The 17,782-nt window shown below is 48.2% G+C and overlaps 1 protein-coding gene across 1 annotated transcript in view; it reads right to left on the bottom strand.

The window, feature by feature from the left end:
- Positions 1-10,188: 10,188 nt before the first annotated feature.
- Positions 10,189-17,782, bottom strand: part of ncstn (nicastrin) — a 93,165-nt gene continuing 85,571 nt past the window's right edge. The window contains exons 15-17 of the mRNA XM_072253228.1: positions 16,756-16,898; positions 16,391-16,603; positions 10,189-11,494 (exon numbers count right to left, since the gene is read on the bottom strand). Of these exons, the coding sequence (XP_072109329.1) occupies positions 11,372-11,494; positions 16,391-16,603; positions 16,756-16,898 (479 nt within the window). The 3' untranslated portion in view covers positions 10,189-11,371. The remainder of the gene's footprint in view (positions 11,495-16,390; positions 16,604-16,755; positions 16,899-17,782) is intronic.

Raw genomic sequence — 17,782 nt, 5'->3', positions numbered from 1 at the left:
ACTTGACTGGAAAACCAACACCAAGGCTGTTTACAAGAAGGGGATGAGCAGACTCTATTTTCTAAGGAAGCTGAGATCCTTCAATGTGTGCAGCAGGATGTTGGAGATCTGTTGTAGTGAGTGCTGACTTGTTTGTAGTTTTATGTTGAGGAGCAGCATTGGCACTGGTGATGCAAACAGACTAAATAAACTCATCAAAAAGGCTGGGTCTGTCCTGGGCTGTTTGGAGTTGGTGGTGGAGAGGAGGTCACTAAACAAACTGTTATCCATTATGGACAATCAGGCATATCCTCTCCATGATCTACTGAATAAGCAGCGGAGCACCCTTTCAAATAGAATCATTCAGCTCTGCTGTTCCAAGGATTGTTACAGAAAATCTTTCCTACCAAATGCAATAAACATATATAACAGCTCATATATAACGTATACAACATCTCTGTGCGACAGGAGAACACACATCATTGTACAATAGTCTCTGGTTTATTATTCCCAACATTATTATTGCACATTGGTACATTATTATTGTGTATATTATTATTCTGTACGGTATTATTAGTTAAGTCTTCACACTGCTAAGAGCGTTTTTAAATGTTGCTACTGTAACGAAAGAATTTCCCACTCAGGATTAATAAAGTATTTATTATTAATTATTATCTTCCTCTTCCTCCTCAGTTTTGAAGATGTGGCTCAGACCAAAACGTCAACTGTTTATTAATTTCTAATGATGCTGCCTGACCTGCTGAGTTCCTTCAGCATTTTAGAACATAGAAATCTACAGCACATTACAGGCCCTTCGGCCTACAATGTTGTACCGACCATGTAATCTACTCTAGAAACTGCCTAGAATTTCCCTAGCGCATAGTCCTCTATTTTCCTAAGCTCCATGTACCTATCTAAGAGTCTCCTAAAATGCCCTATTGTATCGGCTTCCACCACCATCGCTGACAGCCCACTCTCTGTGTGGAAAAACTTACCCCTGACATCTCCTCTGTACCTACTTCCAAGCACCTTAAAACTGTGCCCTCTCGTGCTAGTCATTTCAGCCCTGGGAAAAAGCCTCACTATCCACACAATCAATGCCTCTCATCATCTTATACACCTCTGTCAGGTCACCTCTCATCCTCCGTCACTCCAAGGAGAAAAGGCCGAGTTCACTCAACCTATTCTCATAAATCATGCTCCCCAATCCAAGCAACATTCTTGTAAATCTCCTCTGCATTCTTTCTATGGCTTTCACAACCCTCTTGTAGTGAGGCAACCAGAACTGAGCACAGTTCTCCAAGTGGGGTCTGACCAGGGCCCTATATAGCTGCAACATTACCTCTTGGCTCTTAAACTTAATGAATTTGATGAATGCCAATGCACCATACGCCTTCTTAATTTAGTGTGTGTTGCTCTGGATTTCCAGTATCTGCGGATTTTCTTGTGTTTATGTCGCATCACCATCGAGTACGGAGATGAAGAGAATCAGAGAAAGCTGCAGGAAGTTACAAACTCAGCTGGCTCCTGCAGAGCACGAGCCTCCCCAGCATCCAGGACGCCTTCAACAGATGAGGCCTCAAAAATGCTGCATCCATCATTAAGGACCACCACCCCCCCACCCCCATCTTTTTCTTCTTTCTTTCTTTCTTTCTTCTTACAGAAACATCTGCATGATGCTAAGCCAGGGCACATCATCAGTGATGTTACCTGGGGTTGTCAGGTATTTCGGGTCACTGAACACTATGCACCCTCGCCCAGGCGACCCGACCGGGGTTGATCAGACACTGACCTGTGTCCTAGCAGCAACCCACGGGTCTGCCCTCTTTATCCAGAGCCATCTTGACGCTTTCTCTGCTGCATCTGTGGTGGTAGAAATGGCTCTCCTTCTTCTCTCTCCCGTGATTCCAAGTGCAGTGTATACTTTGCAGAGCGACTGGCCTGCAAAGCCATGGCATCCAACCTCCACAGGCCAACACTTTGCTCTCCAGCCTCTTCTTTGGCAGTTGTTCTTCAGATCTTCATACTTGGCTCTTTTCCGTTTGTAGGCCTCCTCCATGAGTTCTTCCCACGGCACGGTAAGCTCAAGCATAAGAACGTGCTTCGATGAGTTGGACCACAACACAATGTCGGGCCGCAGTGTAGTCTCTGTGATGTGGGGAGGAAACTGCAGCTGTTTTACCAGGTCTGCTTTTAGCTTTCAGTCCTGCGCAGTGAAGAGCAACCCAGTTGCTTTCTGGTGTTCTGTTGGTCTTTCCCCCTCTTTGACAGGGCAGCTGGTATTCTTGACTGGACTTGTTTTCCGGCAGATGTTAAGGGTGCTGCAGATTGTCTGGAGGACCTGCTCATGCCGCCACCGATAATGGCCATCGGCAAGAGCTCTGGGGCAGCAGCTCAGAATAGTCATAGTCATACTGCTCTATGCTCTAGCGTACTGGTCTTCTCACAGAGGGGGCAAGCTGGTCGTTCTGCAAGGCCCCAGCAGTGCAGGTTGGATGGGCTAGGAAGGACGTCATAAACAACCTGGATAAGGAACTTGATGCGGTGTGCATCCACCTTCCAGAGATCATTCCCCGTGATCATTCGCTCGATCACTCGCTCCCATTTGGTCCAGGCTCCTTGCTGTTTCATTGCCACCGCTCTGCTGATCCTCTCCTCCTCCACAGCTGTCCCTATTTCATTCTGGACCAGTTCTTGTTGCTCTTTCCCTTGTGCTTTGTCAAAATGGGAGGCTTTAAGGCTTCCAGGTCCAGCTCTCCCCTTGGCGACTGCCCCCACCAGCACTTTGTGACGCAGTCGCGCCTCAGCTTCTCCCACTTCAGCTTCTGCTCACCACTTTCCTCCAGCTCTCACCGCCACTCTTCCTCTGGCAACCTTTGGATCTGAAGATTCCCGGAACTGCAGCACCTCTGTTGCTCGCAAAATCTTGAACTCCTCCTGGATGGATTTCAGGGGGAGCGTCAGTTTGTAGTTATTCCCGTACAGAGCGATGCTGCTGAAGTTCCTTGGTAAACCCAGCCACCTTCGCAGGAACCAGCTGACTACCCTCCCTAATTCAGCAACAGTGGAAATTGGAAACTCTCAGAGAAGCAGTGGCCAGAGGAATACAGTGCTGGTAAATCCATGCCTTAAACCGCCCCGGAAAGCCAGTCCTGTCAACCTCCTGCAACCAGCGTTCAAAACCCCCACAGGTGCTTCTTATTGCTGCCTTATCTCTGAGTGTTGCATCAACTATCTTCCCAAGACTTTTAACAGGGTCCTCTGTGATGATAGGAGTTGGAATGTCCTCAATAGAGAAATGAAATATCTCCTGAACTCCCCCCTTCTTCAGCATGACAGATCTTGATTCTGCAGGTTTAAAGGACATCCTTGCCCACCTCATCAACCTTTCCATTCCCTTAAGAATCCACCTAGCACCAGGCACTGACCCCGTAGTGATAGTCAGATCATCCATGAAGGCTTGTATTGGTGGTTGGCGGATCCCAGATCTTGATTTTGGGCCTCAACACTCTGGCTCTTCTTCTCATTACCCCATTCATGGAGGGGCTACAGGAGCCTGAAGACACACTCGACATTTCAGCAACAGCTTCTTTCCCTCTGCCATCAGATTTCTGAATGGATACGACCTCACTTCTCTTTTCTTTTTTATCCTTTCTCTTTAGACTACTTGCTTAATTTATTTTTAAGTATATTATGTACTGCTGCCGCGAAGTTAACAATTTCAATAGACAATAGACAATAGGTGCAGGAGTAGGCCATTCGGCCCTTTGAGCCAGCACCACCATTCACTGTGATCATGGCTGATCATCCACAATCAGTATCCAGTTCCTGCCTTATCCCCATAACCTTTGATTCCGCTATCTTTAAGAGCTCCATCCATCTCTTTTTTGAAAGCATTCAGAGACTTGGCCTCCACAGCCTTCTGGGGCAGAGTATTCCATATATCCACCACTCTCTCAGTGAAAAAGTTTTTCCTCAACTCTGTTCTAAATGGCCTACCCCTAATTCTTAAACTGTGGCCTCTGGTTCTGGACTCACCCATCAGCGGGAACAAGCTTCCTGCCTGCAGTGTGTCCAATCCCTTAATAATCTTATATGTTTCAATAAGATCCCCTCTCAGCCTTCTAAATTCCAGAGTATACAAGCCCAGTCGCTCCAATCTTTCGACATATGACAGTCCCACCATCCCGGGAATTAACCTTGTGAGCCTACGCTGCACTCCCTCAATAGCAAGAATGTCCTTCCTCAAATTTGGAGACCAAAACTGCACATGGTAAACCAAAACTGTCATTTCATGACATATGCCAGTGATATTAAATCTGATTATGTCTTTTAAGAGCTGCCATTTTTTGAATTCACACTTCAGAGGCCCTCAAATCTGTTTGAATGGTGATGGTTTTGGTGAAGACAACCTCAATCAGGCAGAGGGCTTACAAGAATACAAGGGTCAAAAATAGAAAGGATTTAGAAGGAGTGGATTGGAACAATTTGTTTTATGGGAAGGAGGTAATAGAGAAATGGAGGTAATTTAAAGGTGAAATTTTGAGGGTAAAGGATCTTTATTTTCCTGTTAGGTTGAAAGGAAAGGTTAAAAGTTTGAAAGAGCCATGGTTTTCAAGGGATATTGGAAACTTGGTTTGGAAAAAGAGATGGATCTACAATAAATATAGGCAGCTTGGAGTTAATGAGGTGCTCAAGGAATATAAAGAATGTAAAAAGAATCTTAAGAAAGAAATTACAAAAGCTAAAAGAAGATACGAAGCTGCTTTGGCAAGTAAGGTGAAAATAAATCCAAAAGGTTTCTACAGTTATATTAATAGCAAAAGGACAGTGAGAGATAAAATTGGTCCCTTAGAGAATCAGAGTGGACAGCTATGTGTGGAGCCAAAAGAGATGGGGGAGATTTTGAACAATTTCTTTTCTTCGGTATTCACTAAGGAGAAGGATATTGAATTGTGTAAGGTAAAGGAAACAAGAAGGGTAATTATGGAAAGTATGACAATTAAAGAAGTGGAAGTCCTTGCGCTTTTAAGGAATATAGAGGTGGATAAGTCTCTGGGTCTGGACAAGATATTCCCTAGGACCTTGAGGGAAGTTAGTGTGGAAATAGCAGGGGCTCTGACAGAAATATTTCAAATGTCATTAGAAACGGGGATGGTGCTGGAGGATTGGCATATTGCTCATGTGGTTCCATTGTTTAAAAAGGGTTCTAAGAGTAAACCTGGCAATTATTCGCCTGTGAGTTTGACGTCAGTGGTGGGTAAATTGATGGAAAGTATTCTTAGAGATGGTATATATAATTATCTGGATAGACAGGGTCTGATTAGGAACAGTCAACATGGATTTGTGCGTGGAAGGTCATGTTTGACAAATCTTATTGAATTTTTTGATGAGGTTACTAAGAAAGTTGACGAGGGTAAAGTGGTGGATGTTGTCTATATGGACTTCAGTAAGACTTTTGACAAAGTCCCACACGGAAGGTTAGTTAGGAAGGTTCAATCGTTAGGCATTAATATCGAAGAAGTAAAATGGATTCAGCAGTGGCTGGATGGGAAACGCCAGAGAGTAGTGGTGGATAACTGTGCGTCAGATTGGAGGACGGTGTGTAGCGGTGTGCCTCAGGGATCTGTACTGGGTCCAATGTTGTTTATTATATATATTAATAATCTGAATGATGGGGTGGTAAATTGGATGAGTAAGTATGCAGATGATACTAAGATAGGTGGCGTTGTGGATAATGAAGTAGGTTTTCAAAGCTTGCAGAGAGATTTAGGCCAGTTAGAAGAGTGGGCTGAAAGATGGCAGATGGAGTTTAATGCTGAAAAATGTGAGGTGCTACATTTTGGTAGGACTAATCAAAATAGGACATACATGGTAAATGGTAGGGCATTGAAGAATGTAGTAGAACAGAGGGATCTGGGAATAATGGTGCATAGTTCCCTGAAGATGGAATCTCATGTGGATAGGATGGTGAAGAAAGCTTTTGGTATGCTGGCCTTTATAAATCAGAGCATTGAGTACAGGAATTGGGATGTAATGTTGAAATTGTATAAGGCATTGATGAGGCCGAATTTGGAGTATTGTGTACAGTTCTGGTCACCGAATTATAGGAAAGATGTCAATAAAATTGAGAGAGTACAGAGAAGATTTACTAAAATGTTGCCTGGGTTTCATCTCCTAAGTTACAGAGAAAGGTTGAGCAAGTTAGGTCTTTATTCTTTGGAGCGTAGAAGGTTGATGGGGGACTTGATAGAGGTGTTTAAAATTATGAGGGGGGGATAGATAGAGTTGACGTGGATGGACTTTTTCCATTGAGAGTAGGGGAGATTCAAACAAGAGGACATGAGTTGAGAGTTAACAAAAGTTTAGGGGTAACATGAGGGGAACTTTACTCAGAGAGTGGTAGCTGTGTGGAACGAGCTTCCAGCAGAAGTGGCTAAGGCAGGTTCGATGTTGTCGTTTAGAGTTAAATTGGATAGATATATGGACAGGAAAGGAATGGAGGGTTATGGGCTGAGTGCAGGTAAGTGGAACTAGGTGAGAGTAAGAGTTCGGCATGGACTAGAAGGGCCGAGATGGCCTGTTTCTGTGCTGTAATTGTTTTATGGTTATATGGTCACTCTAGAAGGCAGAGGCAGGTTCTGTATTGAGAATGCTATTCCCCCCCCCCACCATCTCTCATCCCTGCCATCCCAAATACATCAAGAGAAACTTTCAGTGCCCGTGAGACTCCCACCCCATCTCCACCATCCCAAATACATCAGGAGAAACTTTCAGTGCCCATGTGAGACAGGGGTTACACTGCCTTATGGGGAGCATGCCTTATGAGAATAGGTTGAGTGAACTCAGCCTTTTCTCTTTGGAGTGACGGAGGATGAGAGGTGACCTGACAGAGGTGTACAAGATAATGAGAGGCATTGATCGTGTGGATATTCAGAGGCTTTTCCCCAGGGCTGAAATGGCTAGCACGAGAGGGCATAGTTTTAAGGTACTTGGAAGTGGGTACTGAGGAGATGTCAGGGGTAAGTGTTTTTTTTTACACAGAGAGTGTTGAGTGTGTGGAATGGGCTGTCGGTGATGGTGGTGGAGGTGGATATGATACGGTCTTTTAAGAGACTCCTGAATGGGTACATGGAGCTTAGAAAAATAGAGGGCTATAGGTAAAGCCTAGGTAGTTCTAAGGTAGGGACATGCTCGGCGCAGCTTTGTGGGCCCAAGGGACTGTATCGTGCTGTAGGTTTTCTATGTTTCTATGCCCAAACCTCATGGCCTGCCATTCATCTCTGGACTAGTCTATGATAGACTATTGTATATTGACTACTGCCCCACCTTCCACAGTATAATTCCAAACAATTAACAAAATTTATAACTACAGGAGAACTCACCAACACCTCGACTTTCTGAGGAGGCTAAAGAGAGCAGGACTTTACATATCCATACTCACGGCATCCTGACAAACTGCGTCACTGCTCAGTATGGAAACTGCACTGCAGCCGACAGAAGTCTCTACAATGGGGAGTCAAAACTGCCATCACATCACCAGCACCAGACCACCCACCATCGAGGACATAGATACAGAAAGGTGCCGGGAAAATGGGCCAGTAACATCATGAAGGATCCCACTCACCCTGCTCATGGACCATTTGTCCCTCTCCCTTCAGGGAGGAGGCTACGTAGCAACCACACCAGGACCACCAGAGTCAGAAACAGTGACTTTCCCCAAGCAGTAAGGCCAATCAACACGTCCACCCACTGACTACCACTACTTTATTATTTCCCGTCAGTCAGTCACCAGTACAGCCAAGCATCACCTTATGGGCATACAGTCAGTCTGAGTATAGAAGCTGTTTATATTTACTGCGCTTATTATTATTGTGTTCTTTATCTTTTGTGTTGTTTTTGTCAGTCCGGAGTAACAATCATTCTGTTTATACCTGTACAGGAAATTACATGAAACAAGCTGGATCTTGAATCACCAGATTCTGGAAACACCCTATAAACAGGATTGTCAACTTCCTGACTAACAGAGCACAATCTATAAGGACAGGTCGCAACAGCCCGACAGAATTATTTTCAACAAGGCTGCATTTTCAGCCCCCACTCTCTGGTGAGGTTCACAAGTTACAGATACCATTGTGGTGGGCCGTATCTGAAATAACGATGAGTCAGAGTACACTAAGGAGCAGAAGAGGTTAGCTCTGCCTCAACGTCAACAGAAGAGCTGGTCATAAATTTAAGGGGGGGAGGGGAGCTCCTCTCTGCGTCCGAGTGCAGGTTCAAAGGGTGGAGAGCTCTGAGGCGTGACCATCTCCAAAACCCTGTTCCACGTTGATGTTACAGCCAAGGAAGCTCACCAACACCTCAGGAGGCTGAAGAAAATTGCCTGTCCCTGTTGGCCCTCTCCAATTTCCACTGACGCTCCACGGAAAGCACCCTCTCCCGATGCACCACGTCCCGCTACGGCCACCGCTCTGCACGAGAGCGCAAGAAACCGCAGAGAGTCGTAACCAGCCTGGCCTCCATGGACTCTCTCTGCCTTGGTAAAGCAGCCAGCAGAATCAAAGACTTCACCCACCCCAGGCATCCTCTCTTTGCCCCTCTCCAGTCAGGCAGGCGATAGAAAAGCCTGAAAGCATGTCCCACCAGGCTGAAGGACAGCTTCTATCCTGCTGTTGAAATGGATCCCCAGTGCAACAGACAGGCTGGACTCTTCACCTTGCACCTTACTGCACTTTCTCAGTGAGCCACTGTTACTCTTTACTCTGCATTCTGTTTTGTTTCACCTTGTTCCGCCTCAAAACACTGTGTAATGATTTGATGATAGGAACAGAATGAAAAACATTATTTGAGGGCTTGAACATTGACTTCTCTAATTTCCATTAATGCCCCACCTCCCCCTTGTACCCCATCCGTTATTTATTTTTATACACACATTCTTTCTCTCACTCTCCTTTTTCTCCCTCTGACTATACCCCTCTGGATTCCACCCCCCCCCCGTTTTTCTCCCCGGACCTCCTGTCCCATGATCCTCTCGTATCTCTTTTGCCAATCACCTGTCCAGCTCTTGGCTCCATCCCTCCCCCTCCTGTCTTCTCCTATCATTTTGGATCTCCCCCTCCCCCTCCCACTTTCAAATCTCTTACTAACTCTTCCTTCAGTTAGTCCTGACGAAGGGTCTCGGCCTGAAACGTCGACTGCACCTCTTCCTAGAGATGCTGCCTGGCCTGCTGCGTTCACCAGCAACTTTGATGTGTGTTGCCATCATTTCAGAAGACCTCTCCTGAGCCCTGCATGTAAATGTCATTATGAAGAAAGCACAACAGCACCTCTACTTCCTTAGAAGTTTGTGAAGATTTGTCATGACATCTGAAACTTTGACAAACTTCTATAGATGTGTGGTGGAGAGTATATTGACTGGTTGCGTCACAGCCTGGTATAGAAACACCAATGGTCTTGAGTAGAAAATCCAACATGATGTAGTGAATATGACCCAGTCCATCACAGGTAAAGCCCTCCCCCCAAACATCTACATGGAGTGCCGTCGCCGAAAGCAGCATCCATCATGAAGGACTCTCACCACCCAGGCCATGCTCTCTTCTCGCTGCTGTCATCAGGAAGCAGATACAGGAGCCTCAAGACCTGCACCACCAGGTTCAGGACCAGTTATTACCCCTCAACTATCAGGAAAGTGGTACAGGAGCCTCAGAACTCACATCTCCCAGAGGGGATAGCTTCACTTGCCCCATCACTGACCTGGACTTACGCTCAAGAACTCTTTACTTCATGTTCTGCTCATTTATTTATTATCATTAATTTTCTCTTGCTTTTGTACCTTATACAGTGTGTTGCTTTTTGTTTGCACATTGACTGTTCTGTTGGGTGTAGTCTTTCATTAATTCTGTAGTGCTTGTATTTACTGTGATTGCCTGTAAGAAAAGCCATTTCAGGGCTGTATTTGGTGCCATACATGTAGTTTGATAATAAATTTACTATGAACTTTGAAAGAAGTATCTTGCTACGTGTCAGAGGAGGGCCAACAAGTGAGAGAAAGCAGAGTGGCAACTTGAGCAGCTGTCACGTTGACCAGGGAGACAGACACAGCCCTTCCTGAGAATGCATCGCCCCCAGAGTCTGATACCAGAACTGCAGCAGTCAAACCACAGCCGAAGGAGACTCCAGCAAGAAAAGAATAGGTATTGATTTAAACCATTGGTTGGAGATCGACTGTTATCTTTATTTCCATTATTAAGACATCAGAACACATTCTATCATGATCTGCTGTGAACCTCAGGCCTGGCAATCTGCCCAGCATACTCTGCGAAGCTTTGAACAACAAAGTTTGATCGCTTCTTGCTGAATATCTCCAATGATCCCTGACATCCATTTTCCCATGTGTGAGAGGACAACCCACTTGGTGCCCTTCCGTGGCCGGTGTGAGTAGTGACCCCGTTTTCATCTGCCCCCTCTCTGGGGCAGCAGCCATCAGTGGGGTGGTTGATGCCCCTTTTGATTTCTGCATTCCTCAGAGGGGTGTGGGGGGGGGCTACCATTCTGAGCAGGGCATCAGGGCATTCCTCAGGATGGGCTCTTTTTAATTTGTGTGCGCTCGGGGGGGGGGGGGAGGAGGCAGCCATTTGCAGCAGAGGGCAATGCTCTCAACCTGGAGCTGCTAGATGCCAAATTTTGTCCCATCCCTGCCTCCGCCAGTCTCCAGGAAGACAAAACACACCCAACACAGCTATAGCAATGTTTCCTTAAGTCACCAATCTTCCCCCTATTGCCATCCACACCCTCCCTGGCAATAATAAAGCCCATTCTCACCCCTCGTTCACTTTCCCACCATTACAATAACTCCCTCCTCACTCTCAATGCCATTCTCTCACTCTCTGAACACACACGCACACAAACACACCCACGCTCCCCCTCATACACCCACCCACTCCCCACCATTACAATAACTCCCTCCTCACCATTCTCTCACTCTCTGAACACACACACACACAAACACACCCACGCTCCCCCTCATACACCCACCCACTCCCCACCATTACAATAACTCCCTCCTCACCATTCTCTCACTCTCTGAACACACACGCACACAAACACACCCACGCTCCCCCTCATCCACCCACCCACTCCCCACCATTACAATAACTCCCTCCTCACCATTCTCTCACTCTCTGAACACACATGCACACAAACACACCCACGCTCTCCCTCATCCACCCACCCACTCCCCACCATTACAATAACTCCCTCCTCACCATTCTCTCACTCTCTGAACACACACACACACAAACACACCCACGCTCCCCCTCATCCACCCACCCACTCCCCACCATTACAATAACTCCCTCCTCACTATTCTGTTTGTTCCCCTCACTGCCCTCGATCAGTAGGTGACCGAGCTCTGCTCCCGGGGTCCGGAGAAGAGCACGTTGGACTTGGCGTTGAGGAAGTAGATGAGGACCATTGAGACGAGGAGCACAGCAACTCCGGTCACCAGCGTGATGATCTGCAGGGAAGGGAAGGGAAGGAAGTTTAGCAACGATGTACAACACCACCTCCAACGCGCTCAGGACTGAGGGACTGCCACTCGGCCCCTCTCGACTGTACGGGAGCCTCCTCTCACATTGACCAAGGCAACAGCAGATCTTGTACTTCAACGAGACTGTCCCAGACATTGTACTGTCACCCACAGGCCCTCCAACTCAACCCCGGATATCATCAAAATTAATTTTCAGAAATGCCTGGAAGGAAACAAATCTCATGGACTTTGATAAGAAATTCAATTTTAAATTGAACACCAGAGCTCTGGGCAATTGTGGTGCCCCAAAATGCAGGTATCCCGGCCACTTTGTGCGGCACGGTGACTGAGCAGTTAGTATACTGCTAAAGACTGGCATCGGGAGCCTGGCACAGGATGTTTTCGGTGAGGAGGCTGAGAGAGGAGACTACGCCACAGTTGGAGAGGGGGAGAAGTGGTGAGGAAATGACCGCTAGGCTGATTCAGTGTGCTGCCTGCATGATGTGTACTAATGGTGCCCTTGGCTCCTACACCTGTGGAAAATGTGTCCAGATTCAGCTTCTGACCGTGTTGCAGCACTGGAGAGGAAACTGGATGACCTCAGGCTCATCTGGGAGAACGAGAGTTTTCGGGACAGGACCTACAGTGAGGTCGTTACACCCAGGATACCGGAAGAGAGAAGGGGGACGATGTTGAGGAAGGAAAGAATGCTTGAAGTACACGAGACCCCGGGAGATGTGCTTCTCGTAAACAGGTTCTCCCTCTTGGAAGCTGTTGGGACAGAAGACGTGCCAGTCTGAGAGGCGGGCAGGTCTGCGAGTCGAAAATTGGCGCTGAGGCAAAGCCGAGGAGACAGACGTCAGGCAGAGCCGAGGTAGTAGGGGACTCCATAGTGAGACGTACAGAAAGGAGTTTCTGTGGCAACAGACGAGATTTAAGGATGGTGTGTTGCCTCCCTGGTGCCGGGATCCAGGATATCACGGACTGATTGCAGGGAATCCTCCAGCGTGAGGGTGAACATCGGGAAGTGGTGGTGCATGTCGGCACAGATGACATGGGGAAGAAGAGGAAAGACATTCTACAGCGTGACTTCAGAGAACTCGGAAGAAGGTTGAAAAGCAGGACTTCCAGGGTGGTTATCTCCGGTTTGCTTCCAGTTCCTCGTGCTGGAGTGGGCAAGAACAGGGAGATAATGGATCTGAATGTGTGGCTGAGGAACTGGTGCAGGAAGCAAGGATTTACATTCTTGGACCATTGGGGTATGTTTCAGGGTAAGGATGAATTGTACAAAAGGGACGGGTTGCTCCTTAATAAGCGGGGCACCAGCATTCTGGCAGGCAGGTTTGCCTCTGCAACGCAGGTGTGTTTAAACAAAGTAGTGGGGGCGGGGGAACGAACTGGAACCATAAGGATGGAGATAAAGGGAAAGTGAGAATAAGAAAAGTTAAGACGACAGCAGAATCAACAGAGCAGAAAGCTCAAGAAGGGATCGTACAGTATGGCCAAGTGAAATAGGAATTGATATGGGAGTTGAGGGGAGTAATGAATTAAAAGTATTGTATATGAATGCACGGAGTATAAGAAATAAAGTGGATGAGCTTGAGGCACAGTTGGAAATTGGTAAGTATGATGTTGTGGGAATAACAGAGACATGGCTTCAAGTGGACAGGGCCTGGGATATGAATATTCAAGGAGATGCGTCCTATCGAAAGGACAGACTGATGGGCAGAGGGGGTGGGGTCGCTCTGTTGGTGAGGAACGATATTCAGTCCCTTGCGAGGGGGGACATAGAATCAGGAGACGTAGAGTCAGTATGGATAGAACTGAGAAATTCTAAGGGTAGAAAGACCCTAATGGGAGTTATCTACAGGCCCCCCAATAGTAGTCTGGATGTAGGGTGTAGGTTGAATCAAGCGTTAAAATTGGCATGTCGCAAAGGTAATGCTACAGTTGTTATGGGGGATTTCAACATGCAGGTAGACCGGAGGAATCAGGTTGGTACTGGACCCCAAGAAAGGGAGTTTGTGGAGTCCCTCCGAGATGGATTCTTAGAACAGCTTGTACTGGAGCCTACAAGAGAGAACACAATTCTAGATTTAGTGTTGTGCAATGAACCAGATTTGATCAAGGACCTTGAGGTAAAGGAGCCATTAGGAGGTAGTGACCATAATATGATAAGTTTTAATCTACAATTTGAGAGGGAGAAGGGAAACTCGGAAGTGTCAGTATTACAGTTGAACAAAGGGAACTATGGTGCTATGAGGGAGGAGCTGGCCAAAGTTCAATGGAACAATACCCTAGCAGGGATGACAGTGGAACAGCAATGGCAAGTGTTTCTGGGAATAATGCGGAAGGTGCAGGATCAGTTCATTCCAAAGAGAAAGAAGGATCCTAAGGGGAGTAAGGGGAGGCCGTGGCTGACAAGGGAAGTAATGACAGTATAAAAATAAAAGAGAAGAAGTATAACATAGCAAAGGTGAGTGGGAAGCCAGAGGATTGGGAAACTTTTAAAGAGCAACAGAAGGTAATTAAAAAGGCAATACGCAGAGAAAAAATGAGGTACGAAGGTAAACTAGCCAAGAATATAAAGGAGGATAGTAAAAGCTTCTTTAGGTATGTGAAAAGGAAAAAAAATGTTAAGACCAAAATTGGGCCCTTGAAGACAGAAACGGGTGAATTTATTATGGGGAACAAGGAAATGGCAGACAAATTGAATAGGTACTTTGGATCTGTCTTCACTAGGGAAGACGCAAGCAATTTCCCAGATATAATAGTGGCCAAAGGACTTAGGGTAATGGATGAACTGAAGGAAATTTATATTAGGCAGGAAATGGTGTTGGATAGACTTGGGTCTGAAGGCTGATAAGTCCCCAGGACCTGATGGTCTGTATCCCAGGGTACTTAAGGAGGTGGCTTTAGAAATCGTGGATGCATTGGTAATCATTTTCCAATGTTCTATAGATTCAGGATCAGTTCCTGTGGATTGGAGGGTGGCTAATGTTGTCCCTCTCTTCAAGAAGCGAGGAAGAGAGAAAACAAGGAATTATAGACGGTTAGCCTGACGTCGGTGGTGGGAAAGATGCTGGAGTCAATTATAGAAGATGAAATTACGACACATCTGGATAGCAGTAACAAGATTGGTCCGAGTCAGCATGGATTTACGAAGTGGAAATCGTGCTTGACGAACCTTCTGGAATTTTTGAGGATGTAACTATGAAAATGGACAAGGGAGAGCCAGTGGATGTAGTGTACCTGGACTTTCAGAAAGCCTTTTCTAAAGTCCCACATAGGAGATTAGTGGGCAAAATCAGGGCACATGGTAATGGGGGCAGAGTACTGACATGGATTGAAAATTGGCTGGCTGACAGGAAACAAAGAGTAGCGATTAACGGGTCCCTTTCGGAATGGCGGGCGGTGACCAGTGGGGTACCGCAGGGTTCAGTGCTGGGACCGCAGCTGTTTACAATATATATTAATGATTTAGATGAAGGGATTATAAGTAACATTAGTAAATTTGCAGATGACACAAAGCTGGGTGGCAGTGTGAAATGTGAGGAGGATGTTATGAGGATGCAGGGTGACTTGGACAGGCTGGGTGAGTGGGCAGATGCATGGCAGATGCAGTTTAACGTGGATAAATGTGAGGTTATACACTTTGGTGGTAAGAACAGGAAGGCAGATTACTATCTGAATGGTGTCAAGTTAGGAAAAGGGGAAGCACAACGAGATCTAGGTGTTCTTGTACATCAGTCACTGAAAGCAAGCATGCAGGTACAGCAGGCAGTGAAGAAAGCTAATGGCATGCTGGCCTTCATAACAAGGAGGATTGAGTATAGGAGCAAAGACGTCCTTCTGCAGTTGGAAAGGGCCCTGGAGAGACCACACCTGGAGTATTGTGTGCAGTTTTGGTCTCCAAATTTGAGGAAGGACATTCTTGCTATTGAGACAGGGCAACGTAGGTTCACAAGGTTAATTCCCGGGATGGCGGGACTGTCATATGTTGAAAGATTGGAGTGACTGGGCTTGTATACACTGGAATTTAGAAGGATGAGAGGGGATCTGATTAAAACATATTAGATTATTAAGGGATTGGACATGCTGGAGGCAGAAAGCATGTTCCCACTGATGGGTGAGTCCAGAACCAGAGGCTACAGTTTAAGAATAAGGGGTAGGCCATTTAGAACGGAGTTGAGGAAAAACTGTTTCACCCAGAGAGTGGTGAATATGTGGAATGCTCTGCCCCAGAAGGCAGTGGAGGCCAAGTCTCTGGATGCTTTCAAAAAAGAGATGGATAGAGCTCTTAAAGATAGCGGAATCAAAGGTTATGGGGATAAGGCAGGAACAGGATACTGATTGTGGATGATCAGCCATGATCACAGTGAATGGTGGTGCTGGCTTGAAGGGCCGAATGGCCTACTCCTGCACCTATTGTCTATTGATAAAGACTGGCATCGGGAGCCTGGCTCAGGATAATAAAGATTGGCATCAGGAGCCTGGCTCAGGATGATAAAGATTGGTACTGTGCGTCCAGCACCAACATCGCATGCCCACAACTCACTAAGCCGAACTTGTACATCTGTAGTCCGTGGGAGGAAACTGCAGAATCCAGACAGAACCCAGACGGTCACAGGGAGACCTTAGACTCCTGACAGACAGCAGCGGGAACTGAACCACAATCGTGTTCTGCCAACCATCACATTACTGTGCAGCCATTCCCCCTCAGAATCATCAGTGGCGTGCAGCCTGCTCTTCAGCGCTTGTCCTGGGAGAGACAAAACCAGTGGAGCAGGGGGTTGTTGGGAAACTGGAAAGGGGGGGAGTGGGGGGGGGAAGGGGGGAGGAGGAAGCGGGTGAAGGGGGAAGCGGCGGAAGGGGGGGACCCACCTCCAGCTCCCGGCTGGCCACCAGGAAGATGCGGGCACCAATCTTCTGCCAGCGGCTCTCCGTCCAGGTGGAGTACTCAGTGGAAGCCCAGTCATGCAGCTCAAAGGCCGGGGAGCGGGCTCGTTTCAGCCAGACGTGGGTGCGCACACAGCGTGGGGTGGGCTCACTCGCGTTCTCTGCCCGCCAGCCCTGCACCCAGACGTAATCGAAGAACTGCGGGCGGGAAACAAGAGAGGGTGAGGCTGGCTGGACGGACGGCAGTGGTGGACGCGGAGAGCTGAGAACGGGGGCTGGCCGGAGGCGGAGGAGCTGCAGACGGAGAGCGCGACAGGGACATGATGCACGGATGATGGAGAGGTACTCACCTCTGCTTTGGGATCAGCGTGCCGGCACTCCTCCTCGGTGAAGTTGGTGACGTATCCGGTAAGGTTGGTGAGGACGAACTGCACCAGCCACGTCGAGAAGGTGGGCTCATTCACTGAGACGTAGTAGGAGATGTGGTCCTGCTCTGTGGAGGGAGAAAGGGATTGGTGGGTGGGAGTGGGTGGGTGAGGGGGAGGTGGGGGAGGGAGGGGAGGGGATGGGACAGGAGAAAGGGATTGGTGGGTGGGAGTGGGTGGGTGAGGGGGAGGTGGGGGAGGGAGGGGAGGGGATGGGACAGGAGAAAGGGATTGGTGGGTGGGAGTGGGTGGGTGAGGGGGAGGCGAGGAAGGGAGGGGAGGGGAGGGGATGAGACGGGAGAAAGGGATTGGTGGGTGGGAGTGGGTGGGTGAGGGGGAGGTGGGGGAGGGAGGGGAGGGGATGGGACAGGAGAAAGGGATTGGTGGGTGGGAGTGGGTGGGTGAGGGGGAGGCGAGGAAGGGAGGGGAGGGGAGGGGATGAGACGGGAGAAAGGGATTGGTGGGTGGGAGTGGGTGGGTGAGGGGGAGGTGGGGGAGGGAGGGGAGGGGATGGGACAGGAGAAAGGGATTGGTGGGTGGGAGTGGGTGGGTGAGGGGGAGGCGAGGAAGGGAGGGGAGGGGAGGGGATGAGACGGGAGAAAGGGATTGGTGGGTGGGAGTGGGTGGGTGAGGGGGAGGTGGGGGAGGGAGGGGAGGGGATGGGACAGGAGAAAGGGATTGGTGGGTGGGAGTGGGTGGGTGAGGGGGAGGCGAGGAAGGGAGGGGAGGGGAGGGGATGAGACGGGAGAAAGGGATTGGTGGGTGGGAGTGGGTGGGTGAGGGGGAGGTGGGGGAGGGAGGGGAGGGGATGGGACAGGAGAAAGGGATTGGTGGGTGGGAGTGGGTGGGTGAGGGGGAGGCGAGGAAGGGAGGGGAGGGGAGGGGAAGGAGGGGAGGGGATGAGACGGGAGAAAGGGATTGGTGGGTGGGAGTGGGTGGGTGAGGGGGAGGT

The sequence above is a fragment of the Mobula birostris genome, chromosome 3 (genome assembly GCF_030028105.1).
Source record: "Mobula birostris isolate sMobBir1 chromosome 3, sMobBir1.hap1, whole genome shotgun sequence".
Lineage (NCBI taxonomy): Eukaryota > Metazoa > Chordata > Chondrichthyes > Myliobatiformes > Myliobatidae > Mobula > Mobula birostris.
This window is presented reverse-complemented; position numbering and strand designations above follow the sequence as displayed.